Source organism: Pezoporus flaviventris, unplaced genomic scaffold (assembly GCF_033815535.1).
Source record: "Pezoporus flaviventris isolate CSIRO_AGI_PZ_B2104156 unplaced genomic scaffold, CSIRO_AGI_Pfla_v1 ptg000002l, whole genome shotgun sequence".
In the NCBI taxonomy this organism is placed as follows: Eukaryota; Metazoa; Chordata; class Aves; order Psittaciformes; family Psittacidae; genus Pezoporus; species Pezoporus flaviventris.
Window position 1 is genome coordinate 25,646,834 of NW_026892550.1, and position 20,188 is coordinate 25,667,021.

The following is a 20,188-nucleotide window of genomic DNA, read 5'->3' on the forward strand; positions in this document are numbered from 1 at the left end:
AGAGCCCTACAACCTGAATGGACTTAATTTGGGGGAGTTTCTGTCCTAATTCCATGTTTTATGCCCAGTTCTACCCCTGGTTTGCAGAATGACTTTGGCCACCTCCTGCCTTTCTCATCTCATTCTGCAGATGAAGAAAAGCGCTCGTGCGAAGTACCAGTGTTTGTAAATGTTATGACAGGAGGATCTATAAGTTATTTTTAAGTGCTAGCTGGGGGAAGGAAATGTGAGGAGAGCAAAGAAAGAAGAGCAGGAAAACAAGCAAGAGTAGAAGAAACATCATGGGGCTGGGGAAACACTTTTCACCAGCTGCTCCGCATTATTGCCTTTGTGCATGCTTCACAACAACGTTTCCCTCCAACAATAAAGGCGACCTGTCTTCCTCAACAGCAAGCAATTAAATTAGCTACCCTGAAAGCCTTTGGGCGGGAATGCTTAAGGTCCTACATCACTGTTTCCTCCCAACACCCAGGCTGCAGCCCCTCCGCTCGCATGCAGGCCAAGTTTTGACAGATGTCAGATGCACATATGAGTCTATTTTATAACCACCACACACTGGATTGTACTACAGAAAGGACAGAGGAGCTGTTTATGCATTAGCAAACCATAGAAAAGTGACCAAAGCCAGTTTTAAGATCTCACGAGGAAAGGGACAAAATTTAAGTGAGCTGTACAAATGTTAAATTATGCCAGGTGGCTTTTCCAGGGCTTTGAGTTTTGATGTAAGGAATCAGATAACCTCTTGGATTCTGCTGCTACCGACCTAAGCCAGAAAAATTGTATAATTTCCTGACTCTCAATGTTTGTGTCTCTTGGCTCTGCCCATCTCTGTAACAGGTATGCAGTGCCTGGGAAAGGGGCAAGTTCTGCGCTAGCATGGAGAATGAGGCATTTGCAGTACGCCAGCCTCGAAAGTGAAGAAGGCACTTTTAATCGTGTAACAATTATTAATGTTAGCCTGTTTTCTACTTCATCAGTCATGGATAGAGGTCTGTACACATCCTCTAGCATTTAGCTCAACTCAGCACATTTTATGGGACCATCCTTCACAGGATTTTCACCAAAACTCTGTGTGTTTGGAACAGAAAAGGGGACACTCTCTTATTCCCTCAGTTCCCTGAACCTGAGCAACCTTTGCCAAGATGGACCAGTCAGACATCTATTTGGACAGAGAATAATTTTCTCTAACAGCCTGGAAAACATTGTGAGACTGCTGGCAATACCTTGAGATCTAGTGGGATGTAATCCATGCCAAAAGCAAACTGAAAGCCAGATAAGGAAAGGTTAAATGCTCGACCTGGAGTAGAATGAGTTAATGTGGTACACTGTCCTAGTGAGAGAACTTGTGGAAGGACTTCCAGATGTCTGGTGTGGGCCCTGGAGAATCAAGAGTGAGAGGGTAAGTGCACTCATGCTGAGGAAGACTGAAGGCTCTGATAATACCTAATGAGCAAACCCAAACCTGATCCTTGTGCACCTCTACTCAACCAACCAGCTACTAATAAGAATGCAGTGCCCCTGTATTACTGTCATGTCTCATCTTTGCTGGTCCCTGTCTTAGTCTGATGTTCAAAGCAGTGTACCAGCTCAGCATACCAATCTCCCTACTTTTCTTTGACAGAGAAGGGCTGCGCTGTGCTCTGTGCGCAGCATCGCAGCTGGGGATAGAGTTACAATGAACTCCTGTCTTCAGTCTTGCTGACACTAGGACTGATTTTCCTTCAGACTGAAGGGGTGGGAATGCCTTCACACAAGCAGCCTTTGGAGGAAGGGGGACAGAATGAGCTTAGAGACCGCTTTTGAAATGGGAAAAACACCTTTTCTTCCAAAACTGCAAAGTGGAACTGCCTGATGTGAACCCTGGGTGCAAGCCTGCAGTACTGTGGAGCTCTGTCCTCCATTTCCGTCCCCTTGCTGAGGACATGGGGACTCGAGGCAGCTGTGAGTAGGCGATGATGGCCACGAGATTTTCTATACAGCCCAACAAAGGCGGGTTTAGGGCAGGCAGGGTGCAATTGTTTCAGTCCATCTAGCAACGGATGGTGATCGAAGGTAACTCAGCATCACAGGCTGCAGCCTATAAGACCTCTAGTCTGCTTGCTGAATCTCTGCTGGAAGCATTACCCATGCCCCAGTGCCTTCTCAGTGCTGCTGGTCAAGCTTAGGGGTGCAGAAGTGAGCAGAAATGAGGACCTCCCTGGGCCTGCCTGTCTGCAGCAAGACTGGGTGAGAAAGGTTTACAACTGCCTGGGGTAGCAAGTTAGAAGCCATCTATTTACTGCTTTTCTCTCAGAGGAATAAGGATGTAGTCCTCTCCACTGCAGGAAGAACCTTTCATCTGTGGGGGACATCACACAGCCTGCTTTCTGCCCTGGCAATGCTCCAGCATGTGTGACACAATCATTACCCTCAGACCAAGCACCAAAACACATCTGGCTCTCACAGCAGACTTTGCTGCAAGGTGAATGAGGTCAAGAGCCAGGAGGAAAAGCACATAACCTGGCATGCAAGACAGGGAAATGAAGAGAAGTCCTGAAACTGTGCCTAGAGCAAAAGCCCACCTGCCCTGCAGACCATCTCTTCATGCCATCCCATAAAAGAGAGCCAGACTCTCTGAACTGCTGACGGGGTTAGAAGTATGGGCAAAAGTAACTTGTAAGCTAACTTCTTCATGCCTTAAACACCAGTTCCGACTGTGTGACACTAGCTCCTCCTGTGCACAGATTCACAACATGACCTCATTGAATACTTTACAGAATGCCACTGAAGCTGCAGGTATACACCCTGCACACCGAGTGCCTTTGAGAGAACTTAACGACATGCAACGTGGCTTTATTATCCTTACTGAAATGACAACACAGCTGCTTCCCGTGTATGACAAACATACTTCTTTCAGTTGGGGGTGGGGTTAAAAGAGGTGATTCAGAGCCCCAGCCAACTGCACGCACTCTGCAACATCTGGGTAAAGTCAAACAGTTCAGCTGGATTTGGCTAAGGAGAAGGGCTATGCAGCTAGAGAGCTGAAGGAAGGGTAGCTCTGCCTTCTGCAGGGTGGTCGAGCCTAAACCCCAGTTCAGCAAGCTCCTGTATCCCGGCAACCTTTTCTTTTCACTCCCTAAGTGCCAGACATGTTTTAAAGATTGGAACAATTTCGGATCCTTTCCTCCTTTGCAAGGGGATCTGCATGTCTCTTTTGCCGTACACACATAGCCATTTACAAAGGGGAGGTATTTAAAGTCTGTGACAGAGCCTGGATTTAATTAAGATGTCAGTGCAATGAATCAAGCCAAAAGAGAGCTGCCAGAAAACACAGATCTTGCCTCCCACTCCCCTTCAGCAGGAGGATGCAATCTGTAGACTTACCGTGGCAGCCCCAGCCACATCACCCAGGAAGGTGACCACTCGCTGCTCTCGGAGCTCGCCTGCATGGCCTCAGGGGCTGGCAGCTGGCCCTGCTCCTCCTGGGCTTCACATGCTCTTATCTCTAGGGCTTTGAGCACCACCGATGAGTTGGTGTTCTTCAGCAGGGCGACGGCCTCGCTCCGGCTGACCCCCGTCAGCTCAATCCCATTCACGTTCAGAAGGATATCACCTGAGACAGAAGAAAGAGACGATAAACTCTACCAGTGTTTCCTGACCCCCATGAACAAGCCAGTCAAAGCCATGGCCAAGAAGTTGCTGCCTGATGAGGCTGTTTGTTAATTCTATCAGTTAATGTGGATGTGAAGCATATGCTAGTGAACACGCCACAGGCATGAGGGAAGACACTAGATCCCCAAACACAGAACCATTGCTGGGCTCGATGGAGGCTTCTGTCGTAGTTTCTTGTCACGTCATGTCCTGCTCCCAGAACCAAACAGCACAACTGGGGTCCTACTGTACCAACAAGCTTTGGTACTGGCACCAGATGCTAATCTAGGTCTCCAAAGCCCACTTCCAGTTAAAAACTTTTGTACTTAGCCTGACCTTGAAACCTGAAAACTCAAAGGTGGTTTTCTCCTGGTGCTCCCTAAGCTGAAGACTGGTGCTCCAGCTGGCTCTTTGTAAGGTTTGCTTTGCGGAATAACATATCATTATTTAAATGTTAATGCCTGTTTGAATGTCCATAAGCCAAAACATCTTTCTGAATGCCTTTTTATAATGTAGGCATGGCAGCTTCAGAGAAAACGCAAAGATGACCTCAATTACTACACAGAGAATAATAAAGACATCATTAATGTCATGCAAGAGGCCACAGTGCCAAGTGCTCTGCTACCCTTTGTGGCACACTCCATGCCAGGGCTTCCCTGGGTGCCCTGTGCACTCCAGGCAGGGGCTGTGTTCACTGGCAGTACAACATAAACATTAAGCTCTTCCTGTGGCCTGCCCCAAAGGGATGGACAACATCCTAGAGGCTGCTCAAAACCGTGGAGGCTTATGGCGCTGTTCTAACATCATATATTCATTTGTTTCTAATTTTATCCAATTGACTAGGCTGAATTTTCCATGCTGCCTCGTAATGAATAATTTTTGGAAAATATATCCCACTTAGAGGCAGTCGTTTCCCAGCAGGAGGGAAGAGGAAACCCGCTGGTTTGCTCCTGTTGTCATGTTCATACGTAGGTTTTGATGAACAGCTACAGCTCCTGCAAATGGGCGGTTCCCATGCGTGCTAGTGCTGGGTGCTGCAACAGAGGCTCATGGGGCTTGGCTGGGGTGGAGCTGTTCTGTCCCACTTTTGGATGTCTTCATTTCCTTCTCACTCAGCGTTTCCCCCCAGCTTCTGGGCAGTAACTAGGGTGAAGCTGAGCATAAGGGATGAAGGGCAATGGAACAGGGAGCTGTGTAGTTGATGGATGCAGGGTACCAAGGTACTTGGCTTTTGGAGATGTAACATCCTGAAAATGGAGTTTCACCATTCCTCTACTGCCTGCCTATTCCCAAAAGCCACCCTGATAAAATATGCTCCTCATCTTACTCGAAAGGCTTATTCATGCAGAGGAGGAAAAGTTATTAATTTCATCACTCTGTTACATCAAGAGCCAAATGGAGTTATGAAGCCAATATTTCCAAATATGATATTTAGCCACAAGGCACTAACATTGCTTCATATATGATGGGAATTCTACTCTTCTAAATTTCTTTCAAAGGCATGAATTATACGACCAACAAGCACAAAAATTTACATTTAAAACCCATGAAGGTTGCACAATGATTTCAGTAGTTGGGAGATGGTGATGCAAGATCATTTTCTTGTGAAAACCTTTTTTTCCCTATCGGAATATGCCTACATCCTACTTCACAGATACGGTTTCTCCTGCATATTATACCTTTTCTGCCAGCTGACTTGACACTGTCTAAGCTGATGTACCCCAAAATCTATCAGATAGCTGAAGATGTCAGGGTGTCATGCTCTTTCACTATCCCTGTTTTTCAAAGGAAGCCTTTGAACTAAAGCTGGCTTTCAAAGTCCCCTCTTTTTACCTGTTTTTATCCTGCTGTCTCTGCTGATAACTCCTCCAGGTTCGACGCTTATCACATAGATAGGCAAATCCCATTCCCGGTTAGATGCTCCGCCTGCTACAGTCATTCCCAGCGATTCTGTGTGATCTTTCCGGACAGCCACCACCTTCTCATGACAGGTGACGGCATGAAGGGTGCTCTGTGGTGGAGAAAACAGCAACCACAAACACAGTGGGCATGGGGACCTCCCTGACAGCTGACACGTATTCCACTGAAGTGAGTGTTCCTTGAGGGAATACCAAAGCATTTCTCAGCTGCAGACAGCAGCCCAGACAGCAGGCATGACTCTCTCCAGGGCTCAGGAGTCTGCAGAGTCAGAGCTACCACCAAGATAATCCTTGCTTTAATAGTTAAAGTCAGGCACTGCTCCCACCAAAATCAGCAGTATTTTAGCACTGAGACTGACAGAAGCAGGTCCTTGAAATGTAAATAAGGAATCTGACTAAAAAAAAATAGGTGGTGTTCTTCACATCTTTGACTTCCAGGTCACAGTTCTTATCTTGTTGCTTGCAGCCTGAATGTCATCTGCATAGCTAATGAGAAATGGTCCACCTGGGGTAAAGGAATAAAGCTCTTGGGTACAGATCATAAGATAAACACTTCATTTGTTCTCCCAGATTCTGTGTTTCTGTGTAAGTTACTGGTGGGAATACACTTAGAGAATGTGTGTTTCTGTTCAGGAAAAGAGAAGGACATTTATAGAGCGAAGAGCCAGCAACTTCCAGGGTGTTCTTCCTGGCTCTTGTGCTTAAAAGGTCTCTTTGGGACAGCTACCTCAGCTGTCTGAGGACAGACATCCCCTTATTCCTCCCCCTGAAGGTACACACTGCTGGTCATGCAATAACTAGTGTATGAGCCAGGGTGAAAGAAACTCACAGGAAAGAAACTTAAGATGGAGAGGGAACACAAGCTTCTGAAACAGCAATAAACTGAATGTCACGTTTACAACACACCCAGCTCTTACAGAGGAGTTTGAGAACCAAGGAAGCTTCTCCAGAAAATCTGGAATTTAATGTTAATTGCTTTGATTGCCTTAAGTATCAAGTTTGATTGCCTGGTATCGACTCCTGAAGATCCCAGCCCCTCTTGTAGGTGCAGCACCATACGTTCCAGGCTCACATGTAGGTATAATAGAAGGCTGCTAAATAAATTTAAAACGAATATTAAAAAAAAACCCACCAACCTTCTCATTCACAAGTGTGACCTCACATTAATAATTAGCAAAATTAATCTATAAAACTCATTTAAAGCCATATTAATCTCTTAGAAATCTGAGATCCTACAAAGATGTTCCACCTTAATTCCTTGGCCAGCAGCACCAGAAAGTGGAACAGGTCAGTCCACAGCTGCTGCCACAGTGATGATGATGAACAAAGGAAGACAGCAGCAAGAAGTTTATATGGGAATAGGGCAGGCTATATCTTTGGCTTGTGTTTTTTTTAAAGATGTATTTGGTGGAACTTGCTCTACATCAGGATTTCCGTGATGCAACACTGACATCAAAACCCAGAACCTTCTAACAGCTTAGCAAAGGATCTCCAGGTGCACTAGCAGAGCAGTGGCTGCCACAGAGCTCCAGGAACAAAAAGGCAAAGAGCTCAGTGGAAAAGGTCTTCTTTTAGTCACCAAGACAAAAACCAGACACAGTTGTTTGGAGCTATCACATCTAGTCCATGCAGAACACAAGGCACTGCGTCAGAGCAAATGAACCTGAAAATTTCTGAAGGTTTTACAACATGCCCTTTTAAAAAATATTAATGTTCTAGTCAAGATAATTTTAACCTTTCACCTTTGTCTTTAAGGTGTGTTTTAAACAGCAGTTCTAGCTTTGTGCAAACTATACTTAATGTTTTATCCGTGTATGTGCAAAAGTGTTATTTTTCCTTAGAAAGGAATGGTTTTCATCAGGAAAAGGCCGCTTCCTGAAGCATGTGGGATAGGGGCAGGGGTAATTTTCACAAGAATGCAATCTGAAATTTTGCAGCAAAATACGCAATTAGAATTAGACTTGCAGCTCTGAGAGTTCAGAGCAACTCTGTTACTTATGCCATGTCCACCATATCTCAGACAACAAAACCATTAGCTGATAAACCGGCTAATGCTCTAGTTCTGAGGAATCATGGAAGGGAAAAACAGATTTCAAAGCAGTGCTTGGTAACAAATTGTGCTGTTACATTTCAATGAAGAATCGTAAAAGTACTGGTACTTGTATGCTCAACCATGTAGGACCAGTTTTCCTTTGAAGCTCCTCTTCCACATGTCAGTTTTTACGTGGTTGCAGATAGAAAGGAATTAGGGCAACTCGGCTGAGTCTAAGGCAGTGATGAAAGGAAAGTAAAGCCCTTCTTAGTAAACACACGTAGAGCTTTCTTTGAGGTACAGCTGATAATGAGTAAACCAGTTAAAAGACAATGTTTATCAGTGACTGCATTTCAATGCATTCTCTTCTAAACAATTGTCCTTCTCCCTCATTTTGAAGTGACCTCAGAGGTCAGGATTAAAAACCCATAACAGTTCATCTCCTCCTTTTTTCAATTTTTTTTTCCCTTTTCTGTATATTTACTGGAAAATAAATATTTACAGCAGATTATCACAACATCAAAGCCGTGACACACGTCTTGTAGGCAAAAGACAGAGCTGTGTGAGTATGGAAAATGTACTTCACCTGAAGATTAACCTGCTTAGATGGTCAGAAAGCACTACCTGCTCCAACAACAGGGTGACAGATTTGCTTTAAGTACTAGACAATTTGTTGGAAAGGAGTAAGAAAACAGCTCCAATTAAAAACAAGTGATATTTAATTACTGGCAAAGCTCCCACTGACTTCAAAGAAATCAAATCTGGCCTGTTTATACATAACAGCCTGGCTTAACAACCTCAGCTCCATAAGAAAGTGTTTCTGACATCTTTTCTTTTCTGAATACAGGCAGCAGTCAGAACAGATTGGGCTATGCCTGCCCTATCTCCGTACACAGGACAACAGCCCGATGAGAGCCTGTGCAGGACAAGTCTCCCAGCACACCATGTGCCTGGAATCACTGCCACCAGGGAAGGACATGGTCACTACAGGGCGCCCTCCTCTTCCTCCAGCGCCTTGTTGGCTCCATGGCTGATTGCCATTGGCCTGAAAGCTGCCGCCTCACGGTTTCCAGATGGAAGCAGGCTGTCATGAGGGCAATGGCTTGGCCAAAAGTGGTTCCTGAGCCCTCATGTGAGCAAGACAGCTGCTGGAAGCTAGAGTTTATTCTTGGTGCTGAATACAGCCAAGGCTTGAGAGCAAATTTTAGCCCATGCATGCTTTACAGCAAGAACTGCTTCTCTCAGAGGCCATTCCCAACATGCTATTATCACGTCCTACAGTAAGCTCATGGGGCAAAACACACCTTCAAATTAATCAAATTCAAGTCAGCAATCTCTCTATCAATCACTCATAATAATGCAATACCACTGACAGCAGCAGATAGCAGACTCATCAAACCATATACACTGGAAACTCCTCTGACAATAAAGCCCCTCCAACAGACATTGCCTTGGCTCAGAGGAGGGGGATGCTATACAGGACACTGTATTCTAGGTTTGCAAGCACTGCTCCTGCACTAATGTCTATTTGAAAACAAAAAGCATTTTAAGTCTGTCAAAGCCTACAGTTTGAAGATGTTGAATTGCAAACCATCTCCAGTTAAACCTTCAGCAAAAAAAAAAGCATGAGAAATTAAACTTGACACACTCATACCCTAGAAAAGGACAAATAATAATCCAGTAATAGCTGCATCAAACCAAAAGCCCACAGTACCTGAAGCCCATCATGTCCACTGTCTGTCTCATCTCCTCATCTACTGCCAGAGTATTTTCTTTGATATAAGCCCTCTGCTGCACACACACTAAGATAAAGGGAACTAGGAACAGCTCAGAGTTTTCTTTTTATGGGTGTGATCTTGCCTGGAAAGTACCCAAATGGTGGCATTGAGCAGAAGCTCACAGCTGCACACTCAATCATATGCTTATGTAGCACCCATCTCCTGTGGCAAACTGGAAATCCCCCTAAAAGCCAAGACCTATCCAACAAATGATGATCCATTAGTCTTTAAAGGATTATTGCATGGTCAACATCTACCCTTCAATCTCACCACTGACCAAAATTGTGTTGGATTTAATGAGGATTCCCATCTTATACCTCTCTGTATAGGAAGAGAGAATGAGCATTTAGGGCAGTTTATGGGAGACAATGCCACGTGGTATCAATCAGATCAACACTGTAGAGCTAGGAGGTGCTTGGAGCTTCACTAGAAATCATACGGTAGCCACACAAACTAATTGCTGTCCTACACATATCCCCCTAAAGAAATCATTACTTCATTAGCAAATAATGCCTTACAGGTGCATGATTAGTTGGTCACTGTTTGCTGTTGAGTAGTAGCTATTGAGAATTGACTCTGCTCTCTGGTTTAACTCTTGCTGACCTAGTCTCACCTAACAAGGACCGTGATTGTGACTTCATGGAAAAGGAAAACTAAAAATAGATAAATAAACAGTAGTATATCTTTAACATATAAAAATACTGAATAATGTAGTTGGGTTTGTTTTGTTTTTTTTGGAAAGAAAAATGACAAATACTGAGCACCTATAGCATTTGTAAAATGCAGAGCTAGGCTTGTCTCCTCCTGGCTGACAGCTGTGCGCCCAGTCTGACAGCTGGGTGAACCCAAAGGTTTCTTTGAGGACTCATCTGGCTGCCCATGAGGCTGGATGGATTTAAACCAATCCTGCCTATCATCTCCCTGATGCACTCCTGCCACAGGTGGCCAGGGGAACCAGCTTGCAAGGGTTTGCATAAGTGCTGACACTCAGAGTGGTTACTGTAAATTAGCCAGGCACATGACTCCAGTGAAATAAATTCAGCTTCTGCAAGGACATACCTTGTTCTGTCTGTAGTTGAAACTATAACATTGAGTAAACTCAGAAAAGGTATTTTCAAAGCTCTTGCTGCATTGGTTTCTGCTTTAAAACCTCATATACTTGACCATCACAGTCTCTCTCACTTCTGTGGAGCCTGGACCCAAAACATGTTGGCTCTCTGACTTACGCAAGTCACAGAAACACAGAGTGCTAGCAGTGGCCATGGAGGCCACAGCCACTGTCTGCCTCTGAGCTGCCGGCCAGGTCAGAGTATAAGTACCTTAAGAAATGGGCAATGACTATTAATTACCTTAATTTTCAAGCAGCTTATGGTATTCTCTCAGGCCAGTGTTTAAAAGATTTTGTCTGAAGACTTTGCTTCAGACAGAGAAACTTCAGATAAGCCTTTTCTTTTCATTGGAGTGCATTGCCCTGAGGTGGCTCACACCGCTGCCCAGATCCATGACCATGGCCAAGATGTGGTGTGCACATCAGCCCTCTTCACTGCCCTTCACCTTCTCCTTCCCTCCCTATTCTAGACAGGGTGAGGGCAGAAGCAGTGTATAAATAATGAGGAGCACAGCTTTTATGTTTCCATTGCAAAATAAGACATGCTTCTTCCAGTGACAGAAACCAGAGATAACACCCAAGACACCAGAACTCTCCTTGTCCTCCCAGTCCCCTGTCCCATGGATGTCAGAGCAACCACACAAGTGCTCATGTCCTCACCTTGCTGGGGTTGTTTCTCTCGGTGGGACAGGGCTGAGGGCTGCCACTGCTGTAACTCCAGCCTGTCTCCTGCAGGATGTCAGGGGGCTGCTGCCTGGTCTGCCGCGACACGATGAAGTGAACCTGCTTCTCACTGGCCTGCAGGGAAAGGCACAGCATAAATCCCACCACCCCGGCGCAATAAACCCCTGCACGTCAACCCCAGAGGGCTCACATGACACAGCTCCTGTTCAAGCGTAGTTTGGATTTCCCACTGATGTGGTTGCAATGACATAAAGCATCAGTTCAGGTCAATAAAGACCATAAAAATCTACTGGCAGCTACTTCATAGTTCTTTCGGAAATTCGGTGTTAACTCTGAGAAAACCTTCTTATCCATTCCAAATTTGGCTGTAAGCAGTGATCCACCGCAGTGAGTGCTAATCAACTTACACCTTTGTACACCGCTGCAGAACAGCAATGTGCCTGCCACAGTAGAGAGATGGACAACCAGAGCTCTGAAAAAGCTCTCATTACACTAACCCTGTAATGAGGGAGGTGTTCAAGCCATGGCTGGTGGAAGTAGGGAATAAAAGATGTAACTGGGTACACCTGCATGCAACAAGCCGGATCAATGTAAGGCAGCTTAAAGAAAGGAATGTGCAACCATTTTGAGAAGTAAAATCCTGCTGTACCAGAGCACAGAGAAAAAGGGAGGACACAAGCAAGCACACAGTGTAGTGGAGTTTAGGATGGGAAATTAGCACGAACTCTTGCTCTACGAACAGAAACTGCAAAAACACTTAACCCAAAATAAGCTCAAAATGGTTCTGGGCCTTTTTTGCACAATACGGTCATAATTCTTATGTGCCTGAGAGATGCTACAAAGCTTATGTTATGAGTTATGGTTTTTTGATATTTTTAAGGCTTTCTGTGTGTTCCTGATATTTGTGTTATTAATTCTGTGTACTGGTGAATTTTTAAACAATTAATTTAAAGCAACATACTGAACTGAAGTGCAGAAATAACCTCAATGCTATAGAAGCATTCTCAGAAGATAAAATATTAATCCTTTAATCTCCTGTCCAGGCTAAAGACCCTGATGCTCTGGCAGGCAGGAAGGGATCTCCAGAGGGAGTTCTGCCTGGCTGCTCACAGGTTACTACTGGTGAGCTGCTCTGTATCTAATGTGGAGCCCCTGCGAGCACCCCTGGAGCTGCAGCAGTGATGCTTGCTGGTACCACAGCCCCCAGGGCATCAGACCTCCAGAGCCGGTTGTTGGTGTGTTGGGGAGAAGCTCCAAAGGAAGCTGGCATTGAACAAGCAGCTGGAAACCATACCCAGATCCAGTTGTGCTATTGAAATCAAATCTCCCACAGACAGTTAACAGAAGCCAGAGGAGGCCCCTGGGGTTTGTGTTGTTTGGTTTGTCTTCTCTGGACCTGGGTTCAGCAGTGGCAGCTGGGAGTTAAAAAGTGCCTTTGAAAAATGTCACTGTAGTTAAAAACCAAAAGCAACCTACCTCTCCTAAACCTCCATCTTCAAGCCTGAAATCTCCATGTTCAGGCTGTGCTAACTCCAAGGACGGTGATATCTCAGTGAAAAAAGTGCACTTCTTTGTTGCTTGCCCAGTATCTTGGGGGATCCCAGTTTTTTCACAAGGAAATTTAATCTCCACGAATCCATTATACATCATTTGATGCATACACACGTATTTCGCAATAACTTTCTAGGTATTTTTACCATGTCTGTTTTTATGGAATGTTAATTCCTGGACTACAGACTCAACTGGTACCCAGAAGCAGAATGCTGTGTCTCTGATTAAAGGAAACTGCCCTGGTCCCTAGTGTGTAATATCACTGAGATGGACTGGACAATACAAGACTAAACCTCCTACGGGCACACGGCCTCACAAAAATCAGTTTTCTCTAAAACAAACAACCTCAACTTACGTAACTTCTGTTTAAAACTCGTCTGCTGCCACATGGTTAGGCTCAAAGTTGGTTATTTAGAGAAAGGTTGTAAATGTGATTAATTCCATTAGAATGACTAGCAAAAGTTCAACAAGAGTCTCCACTGCAATGTCGCATTTGTCTCCAGGTCAGTCAGGTTGAATAATTTCTCAGAAGTCCAGAGTGCCTTAAGAAGTTACCCAAACAACAAGACCAGCTTTAGTATTTACGTACTTCCAGATAAAACCCATTAACACATCAGAATATTAATGACTGCTTCATTCTGACCCCTGCTTCCCTCGTAGTACTTGTCTTTCCCACAATTCCTTCTCTGGATATTACACTGAAGCAAGAATTAAAGAAAAGAGGTTAGCTTTGAGACTGAATACAACAAATAGCTGAAACAATCTACTAGTATTAAAATTTGTCTTACAGCCAAAGCAAACCAAGCAGGGAGGCAGAGACCTGGTGGCAGCTTCTGAGCATCTAGTAGGCAAGCGACTGCATCCTAAAGAAAGGCAGCAGTGCTATTCTCAGCAGAAGCCGCCCCATCTCTTGTGGGGATGATGGAGCATGGATGTGCTCAGCATCACAACCTGCTTTCTGCTGGTGGTGGTTGTCATGATGGAGACACATGTGTCTGTCACAGCTGCTCTGAACTGTGGTGGGGGAAAGAGGGAGGGAGGAGGGCGAGGATCTGGGGGCAGTAAAGTCTGACTCAACCCTTGCAGCTCAGCTTGTTGTGCTCACATGAGTGCCCACTGATCTGTTACCTTGTTCCTCTTCTTGTCACTCTCATGGAAAACAGATGTGGAATGTCACGTTATTTAGATTAAAAGTGCCACATCTGACACAAGGCCATGACTAAAGATGATGCGACAAATGCAAAGCAGCAAACTCCCAAGTGTTACGACGTGTGCACGTTCCTAATTAGGACGTACACGTTTTCTTCATTCCAGTTCTTGTGGCTGAGCTTATAAACAGACACCTAATCCACTGATTCAACAACTGCTTCACATATGCTAATATATAACTGCTAACGGCCTGGAGAATCAGATTCATCTCAATTATTCATTATTTAGAAGTCAAAAGTAATCCAATTGTACAGAAATCTGATGTTCTCCCATCCGTGCTTGTCCTAACAAGCCACCACCACAACCTTTCAGTGTTCCATTTTTAAAGAAACCAATAGTATATTTGAAACTTCCACCACAACTAATTTGAAGACCGTAGTGTGCTGTGAGTGGCAGCAGACAGGATACTGTTGAGAAATCAGAGGACACAGTAAAACATCCCTTCGTGTAAGAAGCAAATGCAAACCACTTGTGGCTTCAGCATAATGGCATAACATGGAAACAGGAAAGGCAAATGATAATTGATGAAAAAAATGGCAAAAAAGACACAGGTTCCAGGAATTTTGCGTTAGACAAATGTGATTCATGGAGCTCACATCAATGCAATGTAACCCGGGCTGTTTAGAAACCCAAGTCTCCCCTTTGATGGGCATGTTGTTTAAATTCCCAGGGACTGGTGTGCATTTCAAGCCTAATTATAAATAACATCCACTCCTTGGAACCCAATAAGAGCTTTAGCTGTGCTTTTAAGCACTTGTGTGTGAACGGTCTCGTTAGTCATTTTTTCCATTTTATCTCTAGCTTGCATGTGTTTTTTGCTTATGAAGCATTGTTGCCTTGTTTTGTAGCCAGAAAGAACCATTCCAAGAATACCAAATTTTTAAAAAGGTTTTCACTCCAGACTTATTCCCCTTGGAGAATTTAAACCTCCCTGCCCCACTGCCTTCTGCTCCCAGTTAAGAGAGACACAAAAGTAATCCAGAAAGATGCTGGATCAGAATTTAAACAACTGGCATTACGCAAGGGGATGCCATTGTCTTTACCTAAGCTATAAACTTCCCAATAAAAGCTGGCTACAGCCAACTGTGAACCTATGCTAAAGGAGGAATCCTTTCCACAAATGCATGAATTCGAATGCTTCTTTCAATCTGACTCATGTTACCCTGATTATACCTGTCAAAATGGGGAACCAGCCAGCCTGGTTTGACATCTTGTTATGGAGGCGTATGAAATTCTCCAATATGTGAACATTCTGCATGCCTCCAAATGCAATGTAAAACTGCACAAGTATAATAACTGCTATAAATAAAAGATACAAGCAACAAAAGATTCTTGGCTTTGCTTTTTATGTTGAAGTTTTCAAAAAAAGTAGGATGTAAAGGAAGAAAAATGACAATGTTTCTGGAGGGGAAATGAGGCAGAAGCTGACTGATTTTGGGGCTGAGAAAGGCCCAGGGCTTTTTTTCCTGCCAGTTTTGTGGTAAAACTCTTCGGTGCATTGCAGAAGCACCCCTTTAGTTCTCCACACAATTCTAAATAAACATGTATGAAAGCTACAGATCCATTTTTTCCAAACATCTGGATTTCCATATGCTGGATTTCAGTAAGGAATATCTACAAGATATGGATTACCTTCAGTCATGAAACACACTCATATGACAAATCACCGAGCCTGGGAGCCTGGGAGGTTGTTTATCCTGAAACATGCTGTCTATAGCCTTAGGCTGCTCTGGTTCGCTCCAGGGTTGCAGCAGGAATCACTGTGGCTCCTTCTGAGCTGGAGGAGCAAGGACTCAGATTGACCCAGAGCTTCCAAGGTGCAGGCTGGCCTGCCTTTTGGCAGATGTAATCACTCTTTGGTAATGCACGGAAGGCATGGGAGTTTGATCTGTGCACTACAAAGCCTGATGGTAACAGGCATCACTGCAAGAGTCCATGCCCATATTCACCCTAGCACCTACAAGCGAAACCAAGGAGCTTTTAGAGTTTTAAATTCCCACCTGTGCTTGACACATCTCCTTTCCTCTCACAAATACACACACACCAAGTTTGGCCCCTCCTCTGCAATGGATGGGACAAATCACACTGCTGGGTTCCTGCAAAGTTCAGAAACTGGGGTCAAGATGGTGGTGACAAACCTGTATCAGCTGGGCTGCGCTCTCTGGACTGCCGTACCGATGGTCGTGCCCATTGATGGCCAGCACCCTGTCATTCTCCTGAAGGTGTCCATCACGGGCAGCCACGCCGCCTTCCAACAAGTTGAAAATAAATACCCCTGGCTCATCGGCCCTGCGGACCAGCTTTATTCCCAGCTGCTCATCCGGACTGCTTTTGTTTAGCACAACATGGAAGCTGTCATCCCTATTGCAGTGAGCATCAAGGGGAAGTCCACTGTTTCGGCACCGGTACCTCTGCTCTCGGAGCACCGTCAGTCGGAGCACATGGCAGGGTCGCTTCAGGATTGACAGGGCATAGTTGTGAGGCACATTTTTGATGTCCATGCCATTCACCTGGAAGACAGAAGCGTAAATCAGCAGCAGAAAGACCGTCTAATTTGAATTGGCACTGGAGAAGGCAGCTCTATTTACACAGATGTCTTCATACAAAATGACATGTGCTATTTCAAACTGTGTCACGCAGGAGGCCAAGTTTGCAGTGCAGAACACTCTTCCCCCCAAGGAAAGGACGCGCTGTACAGACACTTTCTGCCTGTTTTTTTCCCCTTTCTTCCTGATAGTCTCCAGACATACATGTTATTTTTCAGCTTTATTATTGCTCCTTCCCAAGCTCCAATATCCTTTCATATATCTTAGTTTTATTCCACTAGCTTCTGATTTCGAATAGCCTTGCCAGCCTTTCCTTTCACTCCCACTGCTTTCCTGCTGTTTCTCTTCCTCATTATCTCTCAGCTCTTTTAGGTACAGTAAAAAGTGTTCCCACCTAACGAATCTCTAATTGAAATGATTAAAAGATTCTCGAGAAGAAGTTTAAATGCCCTGCATATTTGCTAGTAATCATGCTGATTTACCACACCACAGAATTGGGCTTTTTATGTTTCTTAGTGTTTTCTAATAAGATTTATCTCGTGTGGCAGTAAAACTGCATAACTGCCACTTCTTTAATCTGGGGGGGGGGGGAAGAAAGATTTAAAGGAAGAGCTTCCAGTCAATCCTGTCATGCCCATGTGTGTAAGAGTGACTAGGCATTGCGCTTTATCACTGCTAAATGAAGACCTTTTGCAAGGTTGTCATTCACTGCTGGCTGGAAAACCCGAATCAGACAAGTTATTTTCATGTAGTTTTACACTGCACAGGTTGAACCACTTAAATATTAACAAACCTCTCCAAAGTGCAACAGAAATGTTCCCCAGCACAGACAAAAGCATTCAGCTGGCGTTTGCTTCTGCGGACTGCCTGCGTGGGCATGACGGGGCTGTCCCTGCTGCAGTATGATGGGGAGACTGCACCCCTAGAAACACAGCTCAACCACTTTTAAGTTACCAGCTTGAGTACTGGAAATAGCATGACCTGCAGCAGCATGGGGCTGGAATTGCTAGGAATCCTTCCTAAATCTCTGGGCAGCTAGCCATAGCCAGGGAGAGCTTTGCCAAGCCCCTCCATGCTGCAACCACAGCTTCCCACTGCAGTTTGAATGTGCCCTGGGGGAACAGTTTTGGCTGAGTGATGCCATTAACTGTGCAGCTCTGTGCTGGCACCAGGACAAAAAGCCTCCCCAGAACACATGACTGGGTGACACTCATCCATCCAGCTACCCCCTGGAACACTATTCTGAGGTATGTTTAAACACTGCCAGAGCAAAGTATGCCCACATCATGATCCTGAAAAATCCCTTTGGCCATGGTCTGTCAGACATAAAACAGAATGTATGTCACAACCCTGGTGTCCCCCAAGTGCCCTCAGCTACCACTGCAGTCACCAAAAGCTAGGAAAGCATGATGGCTTACAGGTGGTGCTCTGAACTTCAAAGGATCGTATCCTCAATAATTACATACATGGAATATGTTGTAGAAGTCAGTAGGGCTGGGAGGCCTACTCATTAACCCTATCAGCCAGGCATGCCAGAGCAGGCAGAAAGACGGGCATCCAGAGTCACACCTGGAAGATGACCCTGAGATATGGATGCCAGACCTTGCAGTCCACCCTATTTCCAGCTCCTGCAGCCTTACCCCAAAAATGCCACATGGGTTAGCCTTGGTACCAGCACAAGTCTACCCATGGGCCATGTCCAAGTGTTCACCTTCCCTAATTTGGGAAGCCTATGCTGAGCTCTTTGCAGTCTCTGGCCTCGCTGTCACTAAAATTTGAGCTAGCTGATTTAAGTTGCTTGAGGTATATCTGGGTGAGCTGCAGCTGTATCTCTGTTTTGCAATGTGAATATACCTGTGCATTCCAACTACACAAGATCAAAGCAAGAAAAGGAACTAGTATTTTCTGTTATCAATCTTTTCTTCTAAGGACTGAAGCATTAATATAATTTTGCATCCTTGCAGAACTTCAAGTCACTGGAGCAGCTGAGAGTGCAGTTCCCATTCAGAAGCTATTGCTGAAGCAACCACTCATAAAATACAAGATCTTTAAACATCTAGCCTAATTCTTGTTCACCTGCTATACATTTCTACAGAAAGAGAAGCAGAAGTAGCGTCCAACAGCTAATGCCTGAATGCTGCTCAAGTTTTATCTTAGAGATTTCACCTGTGGCTGCTGGTGGAACAACACTCTCAAAATAGATCTGGCAGTGTCTCATACAGAGGAGGCTGAAATAGCTTAACCCCGATCAGGCCCCTGCCACCTATCCTGGTGTAAGTGGGATGTAAGGCAACGGTAACCTCACTAACTATGATTTAAGCCCACTGTTCAGTAGAAACAAACTGGGCAAAAAGCCCAGCCTCTGCTTTCAGAAAAAATCTTTTGCACCAGTGGGTCAGAAATGCCAGCAGTCTATTGTGCTACATTGCACTTTGGAGCTACCATGTTTGGTTAGATATCAGAGAGACCCGGCAGTGAATGGGAAAAATAAACAAATCCATGAGCCTCAAGATTTGTTGAAATGAATGAAATCATCACAGCATGCAGAGGTGCTGAAAGTCTTTTTGCATGCATTATTCTATCCACACAAACAAGCCACATTGCAAATCTCATCTCAGGATTGACTTACAGCATCTTATTCTTGTACCTCCACAGTACTGTACCTTTAGTATCATGTCTCCAGGCAGCAATCTTCCATCTCTGGCAATTACCCCGTCTCGATAAATATGCTGTATAATAATGTGAACCAAAGGAGTCTCACTGCCTCCCACAATCCTAATGGCCAGGTTTTCATGGGGATCGGTACGGTTGATCTTAATGCAGGTAATTTCCCCATCTGGAATCAGGTGATACAACCTGGGAAAACCTGGAAATGCACATTTCAAGGTATTTATTTGACATCACAGCTTTGGTTTGTTAAAACATGTACTGCACAACTTCAAGCACCTGCCCGTTATCCAAACTAGGTTGTATGCATGGATGTGACTTACTAAGTGGGGAGGAAAGGACACATATACTTGCTGAGCAGACTTGAAGGGATCTTCTTTTAATTAACACATTCAAAATTCCTTCTCCCCCTCTTACCTCCCCAAAACACAGCCGTAAATCTTTGATGTAATCCAAACAAATGAAATGTACTTTAAAAGAGTTACGTGTGCTAATATTTTAAGGGAACAAAATACATTTTTAGTCACCAGAGACCATTTTTGGTGCTGAGGGCTGGGTGATTGGCTCGTGACATCCAAGGGAGCATTTTCTTTACCTTCAGCTAATAGAAAGGTTAAAGTTTCTCAGGCAAACCAAAGCACACAGCAGTTTCCCCCTAAGTGAGAGAAAGCTTTTGAATTTTTAGTGTGCAGGTCCAATCCAGCACTCATATGAAAAACCTGCAAGTCAAAAATATTAAGTGCTAATATTTTTTCAGTACCTATTTTAGAAATGAAACCACAGTGACTGTTACTGAACAGTGGTGAAGTGTTAGATGAAAATTAACAGAGTAGTATCCAAGAGAGGAGAAATATTTTCTACTACAGAATTAGTGGACAATAAAACGGCAAGACACCAAAACCTCTGGGAAGAGAGCAAACAGAAAGAAAGAACAGGAAAAAAAGTATTAAGAAACACCATGTTGTATCCCTTACCACTTCTTTGATCATATGTTCCTCAGGGCAGGGAGCTGTCTTCTTCCACGTCTGTAAAAAGCACCTACCGGTAGCACAGACTTCGACTTT

At 44.5% G+C, this 20,188-nt stretch overlaps 1 protein-coding gene across 5 annotated transcripts in view; it reads right to left on the reverse strand.

The window, feature by feature from the left end:
- The window catches only part of LNX1 (ligand of numb-protein X 1), an 80,463-nt gene that overhangs the window by 4,167 nt on the left and 56,108 nt on the right, over positions 1-20,188 (reverse strand). For all 5 annotated transcript variants that reach the window (XM_061472695.1, XM_061472677.1, XM_061472686.1 and 2 more), the window contains 5 exons: positions 19,121-19,323; positions 16,050-16,421; positions 11,128-11,265; positions 5,464-5,641; positions 3,364-3,592 (listed from right to left, as the gene is read on the reverse strand). In XM_061472695.1, coding sequence (XP_061328679.1) covers positions 3,364-3,592; positions 5,464-5,641; positions 11,128-11,265; positions 16,050-16,421; positions 19,121-19,323 — 1,120 coding nt within the window. The remainder of the gene's footprint in view (positions 1-3,363; positions 3,593-5,463; positions 5,642-11,127; positions 11,266-16,049; positions 16,422-19,120; positions 19,324-20,188) is intronic.